The 20,272-nt window shown below is 39.1% G+C and overlaps 1 protein-coding gene across 5 annotated transcripts in view; it reads left to right on the top strand.

The window, feature by feature from the left end:
- arap2 (ArfGAP with RhoGAP domain, ankyrin repeat and PH domain 2) overlaps positions 1 to 20,272 on the top strand; it is a 177,739-nt gene that overhangs the window by 145,237 nt on the left and 12,230 nt on the right. For 4 of the 5 annotated variants that reach the window (XM_074698994.1, XM_074698996.1, XM_074698995.1 and 1 more), the window contains exons 24-29: positions 2,145 to 2,222; positions 10,751 to 10,825; positions 12,474 to 12,591; positions 16,205 to 16,333; positions 18,358 to 18,494; positions 19,330 to 19,412. In XM_074698994.1, the coding sequence (XP_074555095.1) occupies positions 2,145 to 2,222; positions 10,751 to 10,825; positions 12,474 to 12,591; positions 16,205 to 16,333; positions 18,358 to 18,494; positions 19,330 to 19,412 (620 nt within the window). The remainder of the gene's footprint in view (positions 1 to 2,144; positions 2,223 to 10,750; positions 10,826 to 12,473; positions 12,592 to 16,204; positions 16,334 to 18,357; positions 18,495 to 19,329; positions 19,413 to 20,272) is intronic. The other variant, XM_074698999.1, reaches the window with a different exon arrangement.

Raw genomic sequence — 20,272 nt, 5'->3', positions numbered from 1 at the left:
CTAAGGGCTTTCTGAGGAACTAGGTTCCTTTTGGCTGCGAGAACCAGGGACTTTTTGAGGAAATAGGTGTTTTTTGGGTTACGGGAACTAGTGACTTTTTAAGGAACTAGGTGCTTTTTGGGTTACAGGAAATACTGACTTTTTCAAGAACTAGGTGTTTTTTGTGACAGGAACTAGCAACTTTTTAAGAAACTAGGTGCTTTTTGGTAACAGGTACTACTGACTATTTAGAAACTTTACATTTTCTGACTACAGGATCTGGGAACTTTTATGTTTATGTTCATGTTACAGGAACTAAGGACTTTTTAAGAAACTAGGTACTTTTCAGCTGCAAGAACCAGGGACTTTTTAAGAAAATATGTGTTTTTTGGTGGAGAACTAGCAACTTCTTAGGAAACTAGGTGCTTTTTGGTCACAGGTACTGCTGACTTTTCAGGAACTTTACACTTTCTGACCACAGGAACTGGCAACTTTTTAAGGAACTTGGTGTTTTTTTTGGTTACAGGAACTATTAACTTTTTAAGGAAATAGGTGTTTTTTGGGTGGGGGGAACTAGTGACTTTTTCAAGAACTAGGTGCTTTTTGGTAACAGGTACTACTGACTATTTAGGAACTTTACATTTTCTGAGCTGTACTTTTTAGATTTTAGGAACTTGAGACTTTTTGAAGAACTATAAGCTTTGCCATTGTGGGAACTTGGGTCTAGATTTAGTTCTGGGGTGATCTTTGGACTGTGCTGGAAAAACCAAAAAACAATTGGCGACAGGGATTATGTCATTCCTGAAAGAAAAGTTCCAGGAACCTTTTTAATTTTTTCTTCATATGCCAGTGACGTAGTTCCTGGAATCTAGAAAGTACTATCCTCCCAGGCATGGCTGTTTCTAAGGATGGATCAATGACTCCAGAACTAAATTCAGACTCTAGTTCCTGCAGTTAAAAGGCACTTAGTTCCTCCAAAAGTGCCAAGCTCCTGGGAAAAGCTTCTGCCGTTAAAAAGTACATTTTGTCATATTGGTTTTAAGCGCTTTCCTCAGAAAGTTTTCTCACAATTTAAAATCAGGTGGTGAACTTTTTGGTTGAAAAACACCAAAGATTTCTGACCTTAACCTGAGGTATAACCTTGTTGACATCATCATCAGTTTTAAACTTAAGAAAGTTCCTGCATGGTCCAAGGTAAACATCACTGAGACAACAGGAGTACTGGAGATAACCGTACTTTTAAAGAGAAATAACTGGATCCTAACATTGAAATTTCTCTTGTGCTTCTGAAGAGTTTTCATTTTTAATATTTTACAAGAATCCCCCAACAGAACATTATCATTATGAGTTTTTCAGTCTGACTTTTTGAGTTTCTGAATTTTGGAACACTCTCAAAACGATGATAAAAGGAAACTAAATGAGTGTTAACGTTTAAATCATTCATATTTTACCACAGAGCTAAACCAAGCTGCAGGCATGACTTTATTCAAACTTCAACCATCTCAGAAGCAGAGCTGCTGCTGCTGCTGCCAAATATCCACAACAGGCTCGACTTTGCTGAAGTGAGGATGGCGATGAGAGTCGGGTGTGTGTGGGATCGATGTTACCCTTGGAGAGCTGCCCGAGCATCAGGGCCTCTTGTTCTGACGTTTAAAGGGAGAAGCAGTCAGTCCCGTGACGAATAACCATTAGGCCTGACCAATCACAAGCCCCTTCCTGTGACATAAAACGAGTGAGACATCTCGCTAATTGAAGTGTGGTGTCTGTGCTGTGTGTCCACCGTGTCCATTATCAGGCCTAACCACACACACCATGAGTTTTCTTTTACTTCCCCCAATCTTCTCTGCCTCTTCTCGTATTAGACTAACAAAGCTTCTCTCAAAATGATAAAGATGTGAGACAAAAAAGTTGGAATGCAAAATATAATTTCCCACACAGCTTTGTGGAGGAAGGAGTATTCATTTGGCGACGAGTTGTGTCAAACACTCGCAGCCAACTTCTGTCTTCAGAGTTAGTTTTATAAGTGTTGTATAAGTATTATGAGGACTTTTCACTGCTTCAGTTTAGGCCACATTGGGTGGTTAAAGTCATATTACCTTCCAGATTGTGATGGCGTCCCCATCTTCTAAAATACGGTTTGTGTGTCTCTGTGACGTTTCCAACAGGTCAACGAGGAGCGAGTGCAACAAATGGAGAAGGAGACGAGTTTCATCACGCGCTGGAACGAGAAAAAGGACGCCATAGTAAGTCATCCCTGACATCATGATGGTTGTTTAACAAACAAAGGGGAACAGAGATGTCATGGCAGGGTAATTTCCTAGACTCGAAATTAGCAAAAAGAAGGACCTCTTCAGTTTAGATTTGGGGTTCTGATTGGACAAAAAAATGCTGTTAGTGTACACAGGCCCTTAATATAACCTACTAGCTACTCTTTAACAATGGTGAAAGCAGAGCTGCTCAACAAAATTGGATCTATTTTTCACGGCAGGGTAGTGATATAGATGTGTGCCCCTTTGGTGCTAATGCTAGCATAAAATTAGCTTCAACTACTTCTTAGTTTCTTTGTTTTCAAGTTTTTTTTCTTTCCTGTCTGAATTGACAATGTATTTCAACACAACACTGTCTCATTTGTTCTGTTGTTGGGCTATGTGCGATGCTTTCGACATGACAGTGAATTATTTAAAGCTTTTATATGGGCTAGCTTAATTGCTACAGCTACTGTTAGCTTAGCCACTGGACATACACCTGGCGCTGAACAACCAGTGACATACCATAAGGTGCTTTTGGATCCTTGGTGTCACCCCAAAAGTTAGCACAGGTGAGAGGAGCTCTCAAATTGATGTTTTGGACTCTGACAATGCAAAATATGCAGTCAGTGGAGACAAGCCCTCAATATCTCTTGACGTTATTTAGTTCCAAGCAGAAGAAAAATAGTTATTTTGATAAAACTTGTTTAAAAAGGAAAGCAAAAAACCACAAGCAAGGCTGCTTAACATAACAAAAGAGGATCTAAAAGTCATATCAAGATAATGATGAAAATTCAGGTCTGATTTCTGTAGCCTTCGATGCTAATGCTACGACACAGTATCTGTAGAGGGCATTCTAGTTTTTTGTAACCAGACTTAACATCATATCCAAAAGAAGCTGGTATGACGTAGGAAAGCTTTTGTAACCTATAAAAAAGAAGCAGCAGTAAGAAGCACTCTCAAATTTAAAGTTTTGGATTCTGGCAGTGCAAAAACTGCCTCAAGTGGACACAGGCCCTCAGTATAACCTTATGTCATTTAGCAAGCAGACTAGCTTGTACCCTGCTGATTTTAATAATGATTTCATCTTGGGATACTACACTATAGTGAAAGGATTTCCCAGAAAATTTTAGTGATGACCATAAAAGCTAATGTAGAAACAACTCCTTGGGCCCCAAAAGTTGTGACAGTCAGTTTTTGGGGCCTGAGCCATCTGCTAGTGATGAAGGACTTTCTGTGCTTGCCCATCATTCACAATTGGAGTAACAACTTTGAAAGTGTTAATAAAGTTGGATTAGATTATGTGATATTTATAGGCTCTTGAATTAAAAAAAAAAAAAACTTGGTAAGTGGAAACAGGCCCTTATTGTAACCTTATGTGATTTAGTTGACAAACAGGCTTTGATTAGTATTCTTTTATTAATGGACCCTGCCAGAATAGATGATATTTTTTGTCCATGGTGCTCCATATTTTAGGATCCTTGAAATGGCTGTTAGTGTTTGTGGTGAAACTCTGAAGATGTACAGGAAGTCAGCCAGAAGTATCCAGTTTATGAGTTTATTAAATTAGATGACATGATATCCTCAAGATAAAAAAGAACGAGCACTTTTCTTTTATTGATTTTGACGTGTACTTCAGATTTAATGGGGAAAGTAAAGTCCTCTTCCAGTTCTGTATTTTATTTATTTATTTATTTATTTTATGTGTGTGCGTGTGCTGGTTTTGACTCATCTTACTGCGTCACCAAACTGAAAGCAGAGATTTATTTGCAACAGTTTCCTGTATTTCTTTCTGGACAAAAATAACCTGGATGGAGATTGGGGGAAGGAGGTATGAAAAGGTAGGTGAAGTGAACCAAAAAAAAAAAGTTTTTTTCGTTCTTAACCTTTACAAAGAGATGCCTCATGCTGGAGTGACTCAGGCCGAGTAAAACCTTTGCTTCTGATAACCTGGGAAGAAGAAAAAAGAGAATCACATGATGCCTGTGCGGTTGTTAAAATCTGAAATAAGTTGTTTGTTCCTCTTGTTTCCTCCACTGCGTCTGACGGTTTTTAGAACATGACGGCTGCTGTGGGGCAGGAGGGCTTCTCAGTGGAAAGCAAATTCTATTACAGAGCTGTCAGAGGTTAAAAGTTGGGGAACTTTTCAACAACAGGACTAAAAAGGAGTGTTTTTACGCTTTTAATTTGTGAACGCAACAGAAGCAAATGCAAAAGAAAAGTTGCAATTTTTTCATTCAGGAAACTCATTTTGTGTAATTATGTTAGTAATGTCTTTGTTGAGATAATTGCTCAGCTAATTTAAGGGATGATTTAACAATTTAGCAAAGTTAAACATTCATAAAAACCATTAATGCCTTCCATTAATCTTCCTTTCCTATGTAAGATTTACTTTCCTCAACTTATTTTCAGCTCAGAGCGTCTTATCTCTCAGTTAATCACATTTCAGAACAAACAAAGACTCCAGGTATGAAAGAAAAAGTGAAGGCAAGGTTAGAAGTAATGATGAGTTTCATTCATATTCATGCAGAGACGCTTCAAAAAAGCCATTAACCTGGAAAAAAATGAATGAAAAGAAATAAAAAAGTTGTTAAAAATCTAATTTTCCAGCCACAAACTTACATCGTTTAGCTTTACAGTCATTATTTATTCTCTGTTATTGTGTGATAAAAAATCACTCTCATTTAATTCTGGTATAACATCTGATAAGCATACATCAGTGTGTCGTATACAGTGTTACCATTCAACACTGCACAAACCAAAGGAGAAGAATAACTACTAATGATAAAGTAACTCTCTAAACCTGATTAGCACTTCTAGCTATATGCTAAATTAACACTTGGAATATGCTAAGATGCTATTTTTATCAATCCATTTTAGCATATATACAAACTGACATCTTCATATCACAGCTGAAAATTATGAACCTAGTCTCAGGCTCAGACGTCACCTGCTGGTTTCTGAAGAGGCATTTTGAAGTGCTAATGGCGGCTGTCAAACTATAAATTCTAACTCAAGCTAGCCTTCAGTCGAAATAAGAAAACTAGTTGAGGTCGGCGGGGGTTGGCATTTTGGAGCCTGGCAAAACCATCCTGTAATATTGAATTTCAACATGTGACTTGTTGGGAATTCTTAAGGTTTTGTAGCCAGCACCAAGAGGACACTCTTGGTACTGCATTTAATTTTTTTTTTTTACTTTCCCATTGGCTTCATTTTGAAACACTGTCGGCTGGAACTAATGGTTAACATTGTTGGTAAACTGACTTAAATTTTGACCAGTAAGTTTGACCGTGAAAGCTTGTTTATCACCAAATTTAAAAAAACGGTGAATGAATAAAATGCTGTTTGTGGACACAGACCCTTATGGTTAGGTTTTTGTGAAAGTTTGTCTATTTGTCTGTGAACAACATAACTCAAAAAGTAACAAACGGATCTTGATAAAATTTTCAGGAAATGTTCAAAATGGGATAAGGAAGAGGTGATTAAATTTTGAGGGTGATCCAGATCATTGTCTGGATCCAGGATTCTTTTAAAGGATTCTTTATCATTGTGAGATAGGGCTGTTTTCACCATATGTGTATATAACTCCACCATAAATGGTCTGATTGCTTTGCAAAACAATACAAGACAAGGTCACCATAATTTCTGACGGATGGAAAAGTAAGATCCAGATCCTGGCAATATTCTGGATACTAAATCTGGAATATGAAATATGAACCGGGTCATCATAATTTTCAACACTGTCAGGAAACAAATTATCGTACAAACCTGCAACTAAGACCAAATTGTTCTGCACTCTGAGGGCTTTTCTAGTTTAATTTGGACAACAAACTAGTAAAATGAGACAAAAACATGTCATTTAAAGGGTGACCAATACCAAAATGCCAAACAAACAATGAACAATTTCATTGATTTGAAAAGGAGTAGGAAAAAAATCACCCTTGATTAATGTAATTAAGTTGTTAAGCTAACTTTTACCCTCCTGATTTTATCACCAATTTCATCTTGGGTTGCTTTTTTCCCCATCAATGATGCTTGTCAGAAAAATTTTGTGTGATGATCAGGAAAATTTATATACCACAGAATCTGAAGGCCTATTTGATAGGATGATGATGGTTAAACACAACTTTCATAACCGTAACAAAAGATAGCACTGGTGAGATGCACTCTCAAGTTGATGTTTTGACTTACAGAGTAGAAGAATGTCATTTAGTAAGCAAACTAGCTTTTCCTCTGCTGATTTTAATGCTAGTTTCTTGTTGTATTACCACTTTTAACTGACGGGACTTGCGAAGAAAGTTGGATGGATGATATAGTGAAGGTTGACTGTTGTGGCCTTTGGTGCTAAATCTGGGTCACAGTTTCTACCAGTTGTTAAAGTTACAGTTTCTTTGTAGGAAGGCATTGAATACAAGTAAAGATGAAACATACTAAGGAATTTCAAACAAATCAAACAATCACTTCAAATAGAAGCCAAAGAGCTCTAAAGCAAAGAGTGTGCACAGGCCCTTACTAGAATAATGTCATCTATTTAGCTAAGTAGCTTTTAAGCCCTATTTTTCGCGCAAATATCTATAATTTATTTTTTTCAAACCTAATGTTTTTCAATTTTAGCTTTCATTCCAGCAACGCACTTTCACTGAGCCAAATTGCGGCTTAAATTTTTTTGGACTGAGGTTGATTTTTCCAAAGTTTTGCATGCGATGAGTACACATCTAACCAATCTAAACGCTCGTTGTTGACAAGTCACAAACCAAAATATTCAACATTGATGGCGTTCATGTCCCAACACCCAGTTCTTTACAACAAAAGACTTAAAAACTACAAAGACAATGATTACAAAGAGAGGAAAATAGCTGCGGAGACTGATTAACTGCCTCCAAATTTTTGGCCGATAGTCGCCGTTGGTGTGCAAAGGCCTTTACTCTGCTGAGTTTAGCAACGATTCCATCAGATTTTTCTCTCCATATTCACACAGTCTTCAAATTACTTCAAGCCAAAAGTCAGAAACTCAAGTGAGCACAGCAGCATAAGCACAGCAGTACGATATCATATCAACACTTCAGCCTCGCAACCTGAGAGTGACATCAGAAGCACTGCGGTGGTCTCTGGGTTCTGAGATTGCATCATACCCCATGCCCTCCACCCTTTTCACTCTCCACATGGCTTTTGTTCCCATGAACCTCCATTACCTCCTGAAATACCTGAAGAATCCATCTTGGAATATAACTGGAAACCAGAGAAGTTTTTTTTTTTTTTTGCTTCCAATGACGTCTTTCTGCACACCACATGATCTTGGCAAGTGGCGATGTGATCCCTACTCTACCTCAGGGTGAGCAAAGGCCAAATTTCTCTTCCTGGGAGCAGCTCTATATCACCTCCCGAGGACATCTAAGCCAAACTCCACGGCAATCCATCCAATAGTTCAGCCAAAACCACAGGACACCCCTCAGGGGGAAAAGTTACAGGTCAGTAAAGTCAGTGGGAGTCTTCCTCAGAGGAATTGAAAGTCTTCAGAAAACTTGGTGGGAATCCATCGTTGGACGCCAAAGTGATGAACCAACCTCGTGATGGAAACGGCCCGTCCATAGAGCCAGAGTGCTAGTGTGGCTGAAAAAGATCCAATGTAAAGAAACAGTGTGGAGGAGGAGATTACCAAACAGCGAGGGGAGTTTCAGGTATAGGACGCTGCTGAACACTCCGTTCTCGGTTATGGACCAGAATACCAACGCCGACTTCTTGACACTTCCAGGATGTTTGTCTCACAGGGCCGAGCCTCTGCAGGTAAAGATGTTGACCTCATCTGCTTCCTTCAAAAGGCAGGGAATGAAAAAGCGGCCTGCTCCCTGTAAGTGGATAGTGTGTCTAGACTGAGGGAGTAAGTAAATCAGGGATATAATGAGGTGTAAGGCAATGTCATGCCTTGTAAGCCAGAAGTGGGACTTGAAAATCAATACTTGCATTTACAGCCGGGGCGAGTGCAGATAGGGTATGACTTTGCAAAAGATTAGAAATGCCTTCATTTAGAGAAGAGCATGACTGTTTTTCCAACTCCAACACTGCTCAAGCTGAGAAATCCATCTGCTGTAAAACCATTTAACATTTCTTTTAATTTCTTACACTGGGCCAAAAGTTGTCACTACCCTCATTCCCTCTTACCCTTCATCATTCAGCAAATACCCGTCTGTAAAAAGTATATCACCATCCCTCCGTTACATAGAGATGAGTGTGGCTTTTCACAACTACAGCTTTTGCTTCCTTGTTTTCTTTTTTTCCCTATCTCTATAAAAGCTTTAATTTGATGTAGAAAGATTTGAAGCTTCAACAACAGGTGCAAAAATTTGTTCTGACAAAAAGGGACATTGATGGACTTGACCTCTTGAATGTCAGGTAGAAAGGCCTCCCTTTCAATTTCACATGGGTTACATTTGGTTAGAAGAAAAAAATGTCCTTTTTCAACACCAGTTTGTTAATCTACAGGTGAAAAATCAAACTACACTAAAAGAGGGGTTATTTTAATTTCATTTTTTCATTGTTTGTTTACCTAAAGCTAAAATAGCTAGCGTATTTGTGGGTGCAAAGGCCTTCGAAGGTGATGGTTAAATAAATGTATTTTCTTACAAAAACAAGGTTTGTTAGCATCTACCAACTCATTTATTAGGACATGGAGCAGCAAGAATGTGACTAGCTTAAATTTAGCATGAATTTGCCCAGTGGAAACACCAGAAAAGCTCTCAGCTGTGTTCCAGTACAGGCTAAAATACCAAAAAGGTAATGTTCTGGAATTTTAGGTTACAGCCTCTCATTTTTGCTAATTATGGGGTGATTTAGAAAAAGCTAGCAAAAAAAATTCTGAATTGGCTAATGAAGGCACTGCCTTCCTACATCACCTTTTTTTTTACAGTCAGCCTAATTAAAATACATCTAAATCCTACATGTTAGCTGAGGTATCTATTTTGAGATGCTAATTTGAGCTAAACCATTAATACTTTTCCACCATATGTTATGGGATTACTATACCATAGATAGCATATAGCATAGCATATAGCTGCATTTGTTCTCAAAACGTAACCCCTAAATTTGTCATTGCTAGCATCAGTAGAATGCTAGCACACAATGCTAAGTTGACGGCGAACAACACATCAACATCTCATCAGGTGTTTACAGCATCTGTACTCTTGTAAAGAATTTCTAAATAGAGATATATCTGGCTGTGCCGTACTGCTCAGATAGACGCTAGGCTAAGCTAGTAGCCTCCGAGTTCCTGCTAATGACTTGACAGACTTTTCTATCTAAGTATTGGTACAACAGGGAATTTTCCTTCAGAGCTAGGAATCTTAATGAATTGTTCGACAAAAGTCAGGGGCAAGCAGAAATTTGGGTTTTGAGAGACTGCAGTTCCTTGAATGTCCACTACAGGCTGGTTGAAAAGCAAAGGAATCCTAATAAGGACTCATTAAAAATCCAATTTTACCTGCAAAATGTTACATTTTTGACTGGTTGTAGATGCTAAAAGTTCCTGCATTAGCTCCAACTCTTCAATCAAGTTAGTTTAAATTAGCGTTCCTGACATGGCATCACCAGCTTCAAAACGACAGTGCAGAAACCTATGGATGACATCATAGAGATGGTGTCAATGTTCTATGACATCTTTGATGAGAGGACTGTGACCCATCAAAAGTTCCTGTTTCAAAACTGGTTCTTGGACCTAAAGACTCTTTTTTTCTTTGACAAGCGAACTCACTTGCCTCATTTTTTGAAATCTGTAAACTTTTGATTGAATGAACAAACAAAAAGCTGAAAGAATATTTTAGTACCAGTAAAAAAGGTTCCTATAAAGGAAAGTTCTGGCTTTATTCGGATGAAACCTGACTTTAATGGCTCAACCACTGGTGATAAATCAGACCCAAACTCTTGTAGCTTTGAGGAAGGAAGTATCAACTGCTGGTGAGAAATTTATGCTTTGAATAAAAAGAAAAGAAGCTTTTTGTCAAGGTTCCATGATTAAATAGGAACATTTCCTTTTCTCAGTGCTGTGTGTCTTTTAACAAAACAAAAATGAGGACTATTACAGTGGAAATGTATTTCTATTTCTCTCTCTGCACCTCCGCTGGGTTCATTCTGGCAGTAATAATCCAGAGAAAATGTTCCTATGTGCGTTTCCAAAATGATTCTGAACTGACAGCACACCTTGGGTTAACACCTGAAGAGAGCATTTCAGTTTAGCACAGGTGAAACATGCACCCTGACGCCTCCTCTTTTACAAGATTGTCTCACACATGTTCTCTTTATTTAGGCAGTTTTAACAGCACGAGGATTTTAGTTTGCCTCCAGCTCAAAGACGACCTTTGGTTTCCACAAATCCTCGAGCTGTTTCTCTTACTTTTTTCTTCATTTAGATTCACGCCACGTCGGAGCGGGAATTCAGAAGAAAGGCCAATTAATCCGGCTGCATTGTTTTTGTAATTCAACTGATCTCTGTCTCACTAGCTTTTTTTTTTTGTCTCTCACTTCTCCCTCCTCAGTTCTCTCCAGCTGGAGACTTGATTTTCGAGGTGTACCTGGAAAAACGAGCACCAGAGAACTGCTGTTTAATCAAGGTATAAGAGTCTGTGTGTTACCGTGTTCCTTTAGCATGTGTTTTTCAAATAGGTCCCCGTGGTGGGGGGGTAGAAAAGAGAGGTGGAGAGGTTGATAGAATTGGGCTGAGACGTTTGTGGTTTAACCTGATGGGATTACCCGCCGCTGAAATAAATCAAAAGCAAAGCAATCAAAGAACATCTGATTTAATTGTGTGAGTAATTGCGTTTTACAAGCTGAGCGGGCCGCTGTAGGTTACGGACCCCTTTCATCGGACAGCGGTGGGGTTAAAAAGGAGCGCTCAACAGCACAGTTTGACTTCAAGACAAAGCTTTTCTCTCTGTGGAGTGAAGTGAACAATTCAGCCCTGTTCTGTTAATAACACACGGATGAAGAAGTGCATGACTCGTCATCAAACTGTAGTTTTCTCTCCTGTTTTATTTTCCAGTTGAAGAAACAACTTCTTTTTAAGTTGTCAACCAATTCTCTGCACAGGTCATAACTGTTTCTTGTACAAGTCTATTTTTGATTGATAAACGGGCGTGTGGTAGGGAGGCGTTAGTTATGTGGCTCAGATTCAATACAGTGTCTACCTACCTACACTCATTGGCCTCTTTATTAGGTAGACCTTGTTAGTCCCAGGTTGGACCCTTTAGCCTTCAGAACTGCCTTAATCCTTTATGGCATAGCTTCAACAAGGTCCTGGAAACATTCCTCAGAGAGTTTGGTCCATATTGACATGATAGCATCACACAGTTGCTGCAGATTTGTCGTCTGAACATCCATGATGAGAATCTCCCGTTCCACCACATCCCAAAGGTGCTCTATTGGATTGAGATCTGGGGACTGTGGAGGACATTTGAGTACAGGGAACTCATTGTCATGTTGAAGAAAGCAGTCTGAGATGATTCCAGCTTTATGACATGGAGCGTTATCCTGCTGGAAGTAGCCATCAGAAGATGGGTACACTGTGCTCAGAAAGGGATGGACATGGCTAGCAACAATACTCAGGTAGGCTGTGGACTTTAAACCATGCTCAGTTGGTACTAAGGGGCCCAAAGTGAGCCAAGAAAATATCCCCCACACCATTACACCAGCAGCAGCAGCCTGAACCGTTGATACAAGGCAGGATGGATCCATGCTTTCATGTTGTTGAGGCCAAATTCTGACCCTACCATCTGAATGTGGAGCAGAAATCCAGACTCATCAGACCAGGCAACGTTTTTCCAATCTTCTATTGTCCAGTTTTGGTGTTGCTGTGTGAATTGTAGCCTCAGTTTCCTGTTCTTAGCTGACAGGAGGGTCACCCGGTGTGGTCTTCAGCTGCTGTAGCCCATCTGCCTCAAGGTTGGACGTGTTGTGTTCAGAGATGCTCTTCTGCAGACCTCGGTTGTAACCAGTGGTTATTTGAGTTACTGTTGCCTTTCTATCAGCTCCAACCAGTCTGTCCATTCTCCTCTGACCTCTGGCATCAACAAGGCATTTTCACCCACAGAACTGCTGCTCACTGGATATTTTATCTTTTGGGACCATTCTCTGTAAACCCTGTAGATGGTTGTGGGTTAAAATCCCAGCTATATGCTAACACATATAGAAAATTAAAATTACTTCTTTTTTAAAATTTCTTTTCCAAATCTGAAGCCATGTTCTTGGTTGTTTTTGTGGTAGATGTCTCCCTGCATGCGGCCTTCAGAAATCGAGGAAACAGCGCTTAGTATGAAGAACATCACCTTTGACGCCGACGATCTTTGGACCACCTTTGAGGTTATTGAGAACGGAGAGTTAGGTAAGCTGAAACTCAGAACAGTTCTTTGAATCCTCCCCCCTCTTCAGTTTAATCTTCTTGGCATTTTATCCTCGAGTTACTACCAAACATTTTAACAGAGGAGGCTGCGAGAGTGGGGTCAGAGTGTTAGCATAATTACCAAGGATTGGAGTGAAAAAGCTTTTCTTCTCTCTTCATTATTTCCTTTCATCTCAGAACAAGAAACTAAATTTTGACCCACAAGGTTTTTTAAATCAAACATAGAAACATTTTTTAAGGTACACCCTTTGAAGTTATTGTAAAAATTTTGATTTCATATTTGGGAAAGAACATGTTCTGTATTTATCTTATACATCACATATCATGTTATACACTTTGCTTTAAAGGTGGGGTCTTCAGGAATTTCAGTCGGTTGTTAGTAGACACAACATTTAAACTTGACTTCTCCTCCTTGGCTCAGTGCCAGCGGCAGCACACACCCACAGCCTCCAACTGTGACTACGTGAACACACTTACTAGCCTAGCAACCACCTGTAGCATTCCATTTCTACATGGGAGAGACTCCAGAGTAGTGCACCTGACTTGGCATGTTAGCACAAGCTAATCACGGGTATTTGACACATACCTGCTCAGCAGATAGCTAACTCGCGTTGTGCTCTCCAAGTTCCTGAAAGCAAGTGAAAGTCTAGCTAAGTTTCAACCTCATTAAGTAATTTGGCGTTTCGTTTCACTTTGGCTGTGCTATCCTTTGGGATAGCATCTTGAAATCACTGGGTGTGCTGTGATTGGCTGAGGTAACCACGCTGATACAACCAAAACATCAACATACAGGCAGAGGAGAGGGTTCAAGGCAAACGCTGATGCTAACAAAACATGTTTCAGAGTCCGATGAAAGAGGATTGAGCAGAAAAAAAAGGCACATTCAGTCTGTTTTTGCCTCCCAAATGGCACTTTGTTGTTGTTTTGTTGTTTTCTAAGTCACCTAAGCAGGCACTTCAGTGCGTTTTGGCCCCTGAGAGGGCAGTTAGGTACGTTTTAACAGGGGTGAGAATTGGCAACAACCCCAGGATATGAAACCCATCATTATAATTGGTTTACTATTTGATTGAAAGCTACTTTTCCATGTTATTGTGTTTGAAAATAAAGTCATATACAGTGTTTCATACATAAACTTAACTTGAAAACATAAAATGTGTAAAGTTTGTCTCTTTAACTACTGTGACATTAAACTAATGTTGCAAGGAAATTATCGGTAAAACCAATAAATGTCACTTGGTGTTGCCAGTGTTACTCAAAAAAAATCTAACATTGTGCAAAACACAATATTATTATTTCATCAGTCTACTTCACTGTGAACATTAAACTTGAAGTTATTTTAAACTAACTGACCCAATATTAGAGAGAAAACATTGATGGTTAAGGCATCAAAACCCACATCATCAAGTTAAAGAATAAAATATGGGGTGGAGGAGCTCTTCGGCGCCATCTACTGCAGTGAAGGTGCAGAAGATCATTGCACTTCCACCTTTCCAAAATAAACTATGGTTTTAACTCTCACAAGGCAGACGTTGCAGATTTGCAACAGCTAATTGCTAGCCTTTTTTTCTCATCAGCAACAAACAGTTTCCCACTATCCCACCAATTGGCAGAGCTGTGTCACTTCCAACATGGCTGCCTTCATGGTTTCACCAAAACAGATTTTCAAGGCATCAATTTCATGCAAGTTTCATGACCAACCTCCATTAATTTGAAACCAAAACTGCAAAAGATAATTCCTGAATATATATATAAATACAGTACACGCCAGTTAGTAGATTGTATCTCCTCTGGGGTAGCTTTATGACAACGCTGCGACATCCCAGAATGCATTGCATCTGAAGGTCTCTCTCAAAAGAAGTCAGAATTGTATATAAATACCCCATATGATATTTTTCCACAAATATCTGATTTTTTCTGTCACTAAAACTTAATTTGAGCCATTTCAAATGTTATATTTTCTTGCTTTTCGAAACAAAAAGTTGTTGATTTCATCCTGTTTGAAAGCGTGTTTATTTCTAATTTCTATTTCTGTATTTGTGGGATGAGCAGCAGAGCTAAGTATGTGAAGTGAGCTCGTGATAAAATTGCTGAATCTTTTCTGCCAATGCCAAACAACTCATCCTGCCACTGACTCTCGTTTGGTGAATTGAATGATTGAAGTTTAAACAGATTTTTTTTGCTGTTTGTTCCAAGTTTGGGTCCCACTGGCACCTCTTCTGTCCGAGAAACCTTTTCAGTTTCTCGATTTAAAAACTTTTAGAGTCAGGCAGATCATTAAGTTTCACTTTAATTGGTTTAATTTATGATTCTTCTGACTCTACAACCATCAATCCAATTAGTGATTGATCGTCACTTTGCCATTTGAACAACCACATACCAAGTTCCAACTTCCTGTCATCCAATCACCTCCTGATTGGATGATTATGCAACCACACTAATGAACCGGTGTCCGTGAACATAGAAGCGCGCTGAGAAATTAGCCGAGCGTCGTCACTTTGATGATATGCACATTAATTAATCATCCACCACCATCATGTGTCATGAATTGCCTTCATCTTCCTCGCATGATCGACCCGAAGAGCTGACCCGCCTCGTCTTACATTAACATGCACTGACGCCTGTTTCCCCCACGCCTGCATTTGATCGCAACACGGAGAACAGGAGGAGGGGGCGGTCAGAGTTGAGCTTTTGTCGCGGGAGTTGCTCGGCTGGCGGTCCCCCGTGCTCTTTCCGTCGGTTCACTGAGAGTTTACACGCCGCTCTTATGTTTGTTTTCCCTCCCTACAAAGTTGCAGAGGACACGCCGTCCTCTTCGGAAAAAAAGGTGTGTTGAATACTGAATATATTTGCGTTCGCTTCAGCATATTTTCCTGTGCCGAGACAATATGTCTGTAAAAGAGTAAACACAAGATATTTTGAAGGCAGAAGCGTGACAGGTTTTGCTCATAAAACCATAAAGAAGGGAGGGGAAGCGCGTTAATTAGCCATTTTGGAGGATAGCGACAGATAAACACTGTTATCCAGGACAATAGGCAGAAAAAGGGGGAGCTAATATTTGTTGGGAAATGAGGAACTAATTCCATTGCCTGGGTCTGCAGAGATTCCAGGGAGGAGATAAGCCCAGCTATGAATAAGTTATGCCATTGTGCCTCTTTTTACCTCCTTCAGTTATGAAAAACAAGGGAGGGAAGACAGAGCAGGGGTGGTGGTACACAAATAATCTACTTTTATTTTGGCGGGGTGATAGCATGTACCCTGTGCACCAATTAGGAAGAGATAATAGGTCTATTTTGCACATGAGTGTGTTTTTATAATCAGCTCCTGATATGCAGGAGATAATTTAAACTGCTCTGTGATGAAAACGGAGGGAACAACAACATCATTTTGTTATTTGGTTAGCTGGAATTAGTCATGGAGGTTTTTTTTTATTATGAGGATGTGATTGTGTTTCATGCATTTTTAATTCGAGTAAGACCAGAAGACAAAGTGGATTTCTGTTCTGATTCTGTCTGACCATCGCTGTTTATTTCCCCGGCTCAGAGTCACCTGCCAATCAAATCTGTCCATCTCACCTGATGTCTTTTATCTCGAACAGAGCGACCGCTGCACCACACTGAGAAAATCCTCGAGCAGGTGCTGGAGTGGAGTCACCTGGACTGCCCGAGCTCTGCTTTTCTAGTTATTAAGAAGTTCACAGCGGCCAAAAGAGTGAGCGATGAGAAAGGTACAGTATAACTTTTAAAGTGAATAAGTGAGGTTGATTTGTTGCAAAGAAAGCACTTGTCATAAATAGTGTATATAGTAAAACTTAAAGAGGGGTATTATGGTATTTAAAGAGGGGGTATTATTTATTCACATATTTTAAACAAGGATATAAAGTAACAATCCTAGATGTTCTGACTAAATCAGCAGATTTTCAAACTGCTTCAAATTCAAATGTTGTTGAAATCCCTGAATCTGGTCTAAATTGGGAAAATTATATGTGTTTAAAAGATTAACACATGCAAGAATTTAGACAATTTTTTAGACAATTTAGGCAATTTGTTTTTTTTGGGGTGGGGGGGTACAATAATCGACAAGCCAACAAACCACAATTAATTGCTGCGACAGTATACCTCAATCTTCAACAAAATTCAGTAATAGTGCTAAAAAATCAATAAGAGCTGAGTCTTAGACTTACTGACGTATTCTATCGTACAGAGTTAGGTAATTCATTCCACCATTTGGGCACAACAGAGGGGAAGAGTCTGGCTCGTGATTTGGAGCCGCGTTGGGCTGGGAGCACCAGGCGTCTTTCTGGAGGAGGAATCCTTAAAGAGACAGTAGCTAAAACACAGAGGCTTGATTACAGGTTTTTCCAAAACACCCAAGTGACTTATAATCAAGTTTTTTTGTTAATCATGTGATGCTATTTTTTTTTATTATTTGAAATTAAAGAAAAAAGAAAAAAAAACACATTACCCACACTTTAAAAAAATATTGTGGATGAAAAAATAAAAGGAAAACTTAATTGTAAAAAAAATTATTTGGCTCTGTGATTGGCCGAGGTAACCATGCTGATTTAACCAAAACATCAACATACAGGCAGAGGAGAGGGTTCGAGGCTGACACTGACGCTGACAAACATGTATTAAAGTCCCACAAGAGACGATTGGGCAGAAAAAAAAGGCACATTCAGTGTGTTTTCACCTCCCAAATGGCACTTAGTAGTAGTTGTTTTGTTTTTTTGGCTCCTAAGCAGGCACTTTAGTGTGTTTTGGCTCCTGAGAGGTCAGCTAGGTATGTGTTTATTAGGGGTGAGTATTAGCAAGAACCCCACAACACGATACCCATCATGAAATTTGGTTAACTGTTTGATTGAAAACAGATTTTCTATTTTATTGTGTTTGAAATAAAGAAAGTCAGATGCAGTGTTTCATACAGACACTTAACTTGAAAACATGAAGTGTGTCAAGTTTTCCACTTAAACTACTGTGACATTAAACTAATGTTGCAAAGAAATTATTGGTGAAGCTGATAAATGTCACTTCATGTTACCAATGTTACAAAAAAAAATGCAAAAACCCTGCTTTAATTAAAAAAGGAAAATGATGAAGTCGTCTGTACCAAGGTTATAATAGTTAACTAAAACGAAACTAAAAAGGAAAACTAAAATTTAAAATACATTTCAGTTAGCTCAAACTAATAAAAACTAGAAACAAAAACGATAAGTAAACTAAAAATATTTACTCTGACCTTTTTGAATCCTGCACCTGGTTAATAAGGTATGAAAAACTAAAACTAAACTAAAACTAAGCCTTGTTGCAAAAATTAAAACTAAATAAAAACTAGAATGCCCGCTCCAAAACTAATTAAAACTAAACTGTAATGCAAAAAAAAATGTCAAAACTAACTAAAACTAAAGTATAATGACAAATCCAAAACTATTTTACCCTTGGTCTGTACCCCCTCTTTAATGTTTTGACTATCAGTGCCCAATATCTGTCAACAGATCAATCATCTTCTCTATGTGGCTAGAAATGACTTATTGAACATAACCTGCATGTAAAGAACACATCTGTTTACCTTTCCTGCAGCCAGTCACCAGGAGGAGCTTTAGATGTTTTGTCTTCACTCTTGGGAAGCTGCTGTACTGTCCGTCTGTTTGTACTGTGTGTTCTCAGTTATTACATTCAGTGTAAGTGCACCAGCTCAGAGCGGTGTAAGAGAGAAAATAAAACCCCTCTGTTGATCTTATTGTGTGTTCAGCAGATCAGAAACAGTCTATAAAAGGCTGCTATCTCAAGTTCAGCGATGGATCCTCCAAACTGCTGTCAGGGCACAAATTCCAGGACAAATATGTTGTCCTTCGTGCTGAGAAGCTGCTGCTTTACCGAGATATCAAAGTGAGTACACTTTTATTCTCAGCTTATCTACGGCCACGTCGACTGTAGACACACTGAGAGTTGACAAGGTTATAGAAATGTGTTAAAGCGACCTAACCCAGCTCTCGCCACTCTCTCATCTCCCCGGCGGCACGTCCATCTAAGGGATCTGAATCTCTGAATTAAGAAATAGAAATAAAACATAGAGTCGGACTGACTTTCTCACTCTGTGTTAAAAATGAGGGAGAATGCAGCGCGTGCTTCAGACGACCAGCAGGCCTCAGCTCCCTGGAGGGCTTTTCTTTTCAGCACATTTCTGCTGCTGAAACATGGGATTCGGAAAGGCGCGTGAAGAAGTGTTAATAATTGATGGAGGTGCAGTAATTCTGGCAGTGGGGGGAATGGTGAAGGGTGGCGGGGTGTTGTGGGGGTGGGTGCTTTCACTGAGAGCTTTTCTAAATACCAGGTTGCAGAAGAATGTGCCTAATTACTGCCTAAATACAAAGGAAATTACAAGTGTTACGGACATTTAATTGATATTCTTTGGCCTCGACAATTATTGCCAGGTCTGTACTTAGCACAAATTATCTTGGATGAAACGAGGATTTTGCGGTGGATGGTGATGTGGAGGTGTCAGAGGCAGAGTACAACTTTGATTTTCTTCCTTTTGTTCTCATTTACTTTGTTTGGTGCTCTTTGTTTCCTGGGATGAAGTTTGCCGGTATTGATTCAGATTGATTTTTTTGTTAGTTTTTAATTGTTGTTTTTTTATGAAGCTGGGTCTCATATGTCAGACTTTGAGCTGTTTCATCTGTCATTCCTGCAAAAACACTGCATTTCTGGTGTTTGTTTGCAGGCGACCAAGGCGGAGAAAGCAGTCCAGCTGAGCTCTGTGAAGTGTTACCTGGGTCTGAGGAAGAAGCTCAAACCTCCAACCAGGTAAAAACACCTGAAATCTCAGATAGATTCTCAAGTTTAAACTCCTGTCAATAGTCAACTTTAATTAGTTTATCTCAAAATTGAGACAATTTGAGGTATTTAATTCCTTTAATTCTAAATACGATAGTAGAAACTGTAGGAAGTGGGGTGAGGCAGAAATGAAGTATAGTAACATGCACCAGAGGCTGCAAGTTGATACTGAACCCTAAGATAAAATGCTTTGTTGTGCAGAGAGTAGTTGTCAAAGTAAAATACAAGTCAGTCACTTCAAAATGTTAAAGCTGAAAGTAAATGAAAAAGGGCGGTAGTTTGGCTCAGATGGTGTGATTGGCACTTCATCTACTTTTTATTTGAGGAACATCAGACCTTAATGTATGGTACATGAGGCCTTTACTTGAAGTACATTTGGCCTTTCATTGAAGTAGATTGGGCCTTCATTTGAGGTATACTGGACAATTAATTGAGGTACATCAGGTTTTAATTGAAGGTGCATGAGGAATTTAACTGAGGAACATTTGGTCTTATATTTAAAGTACATAAAGTTGTTAATTGAGGTACATGAAGCCTCAAAAAAGGCAATGAGAGCTTTGTTTGAGGTACATGAGGCCTTTATTTGAGGTATGTGGGGTCTTTAGGACTATATTTGAGAAACATTAGGTCTTTGATTGATGTACTTGAGGCCTTTATTTGAGGTACATGAGGCCATTAAATGAGGCAAATGAGGCCCTTTCTTTGAGTTAAATGAAGCCTTTATTCAAGGTACATGAGGTCTTTTTATGAGGTACATTAGGACTTGACTTGAGGAACATGAGGTCTTTCATTGAGGTTCATGTGGCCTTTATTTGAAGGTACTCGAGGTT

The sequence above is a fragment of the Halichoeres trimaculatus genome, unplaced genomic scaffold, assembly GCF_033239565.1.
Source record: "Halichoeres trimaculatus isolate MK-OKI-2021-1 unplaced genomic scaffold, fHalTri1.1 fHalTri1_scaffold_22, whole genome shotgun sequence".
NCBI lineage: Eukaryota > Metazoa > Chordata > Actinopteri > Labriformes > Labridae > Halichoeres > Halichoeres trimaculatus.
Note: the sequence above shows the minus strand (reverse complement) of the source record. Positions and strands in the feature narration are given on the sequence as shown.